The 4,558-nt window shown below is 32.1% G+C and overlaps 1 protein-coding gene across 1 annotated transcript; it reads right to left on the bottom strand.

Moving 5' to 3' along the window:
* Positions 1-690: 690 nt before the first annotated feature.
* Positions 691-1,866, bottom strand: LOAG_00160 (membrane-anchored cell surface protein; the record flags this gene model as incomplete). The annotated part of the gene is made up of 3 exons (XM_020445360.1): positions 691-1,176; positions 1,298-1,479; positions 1,716-1,866. 3 exons carry the CDS (start codon positions 1,864-1,866, stop codon positions 691-693), a joined length of 819 nt encoding a protein of 272 aa, XP_020304170.1.
* Between the last annotated feature and the right edge of the window lie 2,692 nt (positions 1,867-4,558).

Genomic DNA, 4,558 nt, shown 5'->3' with positions numbered 1-4,558 from the left:
ATTATAAAACCGAGATATTTCAGATGTTCAGGTAAACTTTATCGAATTACTTCATAACCTGTTTAAATTGAATCAAAGATGTACGTTGTAAAAAGTTATTTAAATCTAATGAAGATATGCGCAAGATATAACTCAAAACGTTGCTGCTTAGAAACAAAAAATTTAAGGTCGAACATCGCGAAAATATTTTGAATGTCAATCAAAAAATTTGGTATATTAAAGTATCATATTGTTTATCCATCTTAGTGTGTTATTCTAATCAAATATTCCAGGTATCTCGATGGGGCGAAATGAGAGTTTTTTTTTTTTTTATATTAATTATTCATGTATATTCGATGCAATTCAGTCGAAATTAATATTTATGTAAATTAATATTTAATAAAAATAAATAACTAAGAAATGGAAAAAATCTAAATTGATGGAATCAGCAAGGCGGTCAAGAATTTGGCCAGCGATAGATATGAGACAATATCAGCTGGTCATTCCGAATTATTCATTCTCTTGAGCATTTATTTGCTCATTCAATAACATCTTGATGGAGATTAAATACAACTTTCACAACTCATTGCACAAATATTTTATACTATTTTGGAAATTTTACCTCTGTAAGTTACAAAGATCAAAAAATTCAATAAAATTAAAAAAATTTTTTACAGCAAGCTATTTTATGAATAAATTAATCTCAATATATCACGAAGTAGCCGAGGTCGATGATGATAACGATTTTCCTATTCCGGAAACATCATCTGCAGCTACTACTTTTTGGCTTCCCGAATAGTTAGGAAGGAAAAACAGATTACTCAGAGAATTGATATTGCCTTGACTACCGTAACTACCATACACAGGCGGATAGCTGCTGTATGTGATCGGTAATGAATAACTTTCCGGACCTGAATGTCTGTTATTGACATAGGCGTTTGAAAATGAACCTAAATTAGGGTACACACTGGAAGCAGAAGGTAATGAGTAGGTCTTGTAGCTCATGTCCGGTAGCGAAGAACTGTATATGTCATTGCTTCCGGAAATACCGTAACTTATACCAGTATTCACTGATGCACTGGGAATTGTATTAAGTTCGCTACTTGTTAAACAGTTATTATTGTAACAATTCATATATCCACTTCCTGCGCCATAATTTCCGGTAGAACTATAAGCGTTATTCCAGGATATCCCGTTCTGAAAGATCAGGTATATGAAAAAGCGACAAAGTCTAAAGTTCCTTTCTTGACTGAATAATGATATGTTTATTTATGATATATTTGGGAACATGAAACTGTCGAAGATTAAAAGAACATACTGTAGAGGGAGAACCGTAGTTCAGATTATTACCAGTTTGGCTGTTGCCATAACCTGTACCGACACCGTAACCATTCGAACCATAGACATAGCCGTTGTTTGGAATAATGAAACTATTGCTTGTGGATAATGAATGCAAATTTTGGCTAGCCAAGTCTGAATTTGCGATACTCGACGAACCAACTGAAAATTTTTTTTTCTAATGGGACAAAGTTTTGTAAAACAATTTATTTTTTATGAATCTAGTTCAAATTTTGAATTTTATGCTGAAGTTAAAACTTTAGTTGTCTTAATACAGAGAAATTGCGATGAATACTTTCTTTTCTCTTACCAACCTTAAAGAAAGCAAGTAAATCAAATAAATCATCGTTGTCTGCATAAGGTCGTGTGAAATTCCAAAAAAAAAAGTGAATTGATACCATAATTGCCACCACCGAAACCGAATCCTCGCGAGATTGAACCACTATTATCCAGTGTACAGGTGGAACAGTAACCATTACCACCGTAACCTAATTGACCGTTACATTGTTTGGATGAGAAAAATATGATAGTAACTAGCAAATGGAACATATTTGATTGAGCGGCTAGAAAGTCGTTGGTTCAAAAACTTCTCGACAGTTTTGACAAAAAAATGCCGAAAATACCAATTGACTGTCGAGTTTCTGAACAATTTTTAGTTGTTGAATTTGAAACGACACATTTCCAACTCATTTTTTTCAGATATCACTTAGAGATATCATTTGTCAATTTGTCATTTCATTTGCAAAAGAAATGTTGGAGGAGCCAGAAGCCAGAAGCAGAATAAGAAAAAATTATATTAAAATCAATAGATTTTGAAATGATATAGAAATCCTGGATTAAAAATTGATTTTGGTTTGACTAGACATGGCAGTTATTATCACCCACTTTGTGTAAAATCACAATAGCTCGTTGATTTAATGAACAGAAGGGAATTTACTGCAACCAGAACTTGGGCCAATAAACCAGAGTAAATTTGAAAATGCCACGTTTCCTGAAATCTTAATTCCACGAACCTAATTGGGATCTAATTGGTATCATCAACGTTGATTTTTGTTTAATTTTATTAAACAAAAAGAATTTCAAATCATAAAATGGACTTGTCTGATTTAAATCTAATTTAAAGTGTTTTAAAGTGAAATATGAAATGAATTTGAATGGTGGTAGCGGTTGATGGAACTTTTATAAAGCGGCTAGCCAACTGCCTGTCCGTATCCAGTTTAAAAGAGAAGGTGGGATCTAACATTGATCTTTTCAATTATAATTTTTAAATCAATTTAACTCGTCTCTGCGATAAAAATCTGTTTTTCGGCATGCATACTTCTGCTTTTATCTATACAGAAATGTATTTGTACTGCTGCCACTCTAAGTAAACATCTGTATGCTTTACAAAATGACTATGTCTTCTTGGTCAATGTAATTGTACCGAAATGCAAATTTCAGTGCTGCTGCTGTCTTTACTATTACAAAGGGAACTTTATTTTTACTTTCTCCTTTTTACTCTCACGTGTGTCCTTTGTCAGAAATTTAATTGTCCATCTTGTGGTCCAAACTTTGGTCAGTACAAAATATTTTTCTCTTTTCTTGTTACTTACAATGCAAACATCAAAAGACTTTTGTTGAAATAATTTTATTTACAGAGGGAAAATTACATCGATGATATTCAACCGAGGAACTAGATTTTACACAAAGTGTCCCATTTTCAGCAAAAATGAAATGATTTGCAATCTTGAAAATTCCTGGCCATCTTGAGAATTTTTCTATTTTAGACAAATTTTTCCAACGTAAATTTGTAAATAAAGTTTTTTTTCTTTTTTTTGTAAATAAACCAGTGAAATTACAATTACCTTTTCACAGTTCCGAGAGATGCTAATCGATCAATATATTTTCGAGCTGTTTTGAAATGTCCATGCGGTTCTTCATCTAAATGATTGAATAAGTTTGTTCGGGACATCATTTTGAACATCGAAAGGTAGTAGTTATTACTGGCTTCTTTCATACTGATCCATTTCTTTGCTGAGTGTAATTTTATTTTCACAGTGAAAGAAATTCTATCAATATGGAGAAAATGCTTTTTGTAATAAAATTTTAAAATAAAAATACATTGTGATATAAAGTAAACGATGCATTATATGCGGCATCCAAAAATTGTATTTTACTGCACAGCTCATTCATAATAGGGAAATACTGAAATGAAGATGGAGAGCATTTTCCTAGAAATGTGACAAACTTCATTAACTAAAGTACTTGAGCAAAGCACTTCCCGTGAAGAGTGTCACCAACAAATGCGACTTAATAGTAGACAGTAACTGAGTAAAATGATAAACGAATGTATAATTGAAAGGTCGCAAAAAAAGTTGCGAGTTTGAAATTTGTGAGATATTAAATTTAATATAAGAAAGACAGATTTATTTCGTTGTTCTCAAAAACAATTGAAATTAATGTGAAAAGAGATTATTGTGCAAAATGTTACTCAAAAAGGTCACAAAAACCATTTTCTTTTCTGCTGTTCTGAAAGAATGACTCATTACTGATCATTATATTTTAAGACATCAAAAAAACGGGAATCAGCACCGCATCAGTTTTCAGTATGTTTAATCATTCAGCACTTCTTTCTCTCGTTTACTTTCATAATCTGGTTTAGACAGGAGATTCAAGTCCACTTCTCTTGTCCAGGAATAAAAATTTCCACTTCGTCAGCACTTCTATGTCTTATTCCTTATATGATAATTAAAAATCTTTCATTCAATAATAAACTAATTGTATTTTTTGACCTCAGAATTTTCGTCCTCATGTTTGCTCTGAATCTGAATTTTGAGCTCAAATCTTGAATGAGTATAAAACATTCAAATCGATAATGCAACGAGTCATGACCTAACAGATTAGCAGATGGAAAAGTGGTTGCCGACAATTTTGATTACAATGAAAATTTGGCACTTCTAACGAAGTTGTTCGAGAGTAACCCTTTTGGGATTAAAGTCGTCTACAGGAAGTACGAAGTGATGATGAGAAGTAGTTAAAATTTTGGAAAAAAATGTCACTGTTCAATTAAATTTAGAAGGTTATGCTATTAAGCGGAATAATTTTGCTTCCATTTTCTCCTCGTTTCTGATGTCTCGATTGCTGCCATCATACTTGCTGAAAAATCCGAGGTTTACTTGTTGTTCCAATAGCCTATTATAACTGCGCAATAAATGAAACATATGAATTAGTTGACTCAGTAAATGGTAAGTAGACGACAAAT

This window comes from Loa loa (genome assembly GCF_000183805.2).
Source record: "Loa loa unplaced genomic scaffold supercont3.16, whole genome shotgun sequence".
Lineage (NCBI taxonomy): Eukaryota > Metazoa > Nematoda > Chromadorea > Rhabditida > Onchocercidae > Loa > Loa loa.
The sequence above is the reverse complement of the archived record's forward strand: the minus strand, read 5'-3'. Positions and strand labels throughout refer to the sequence as shown.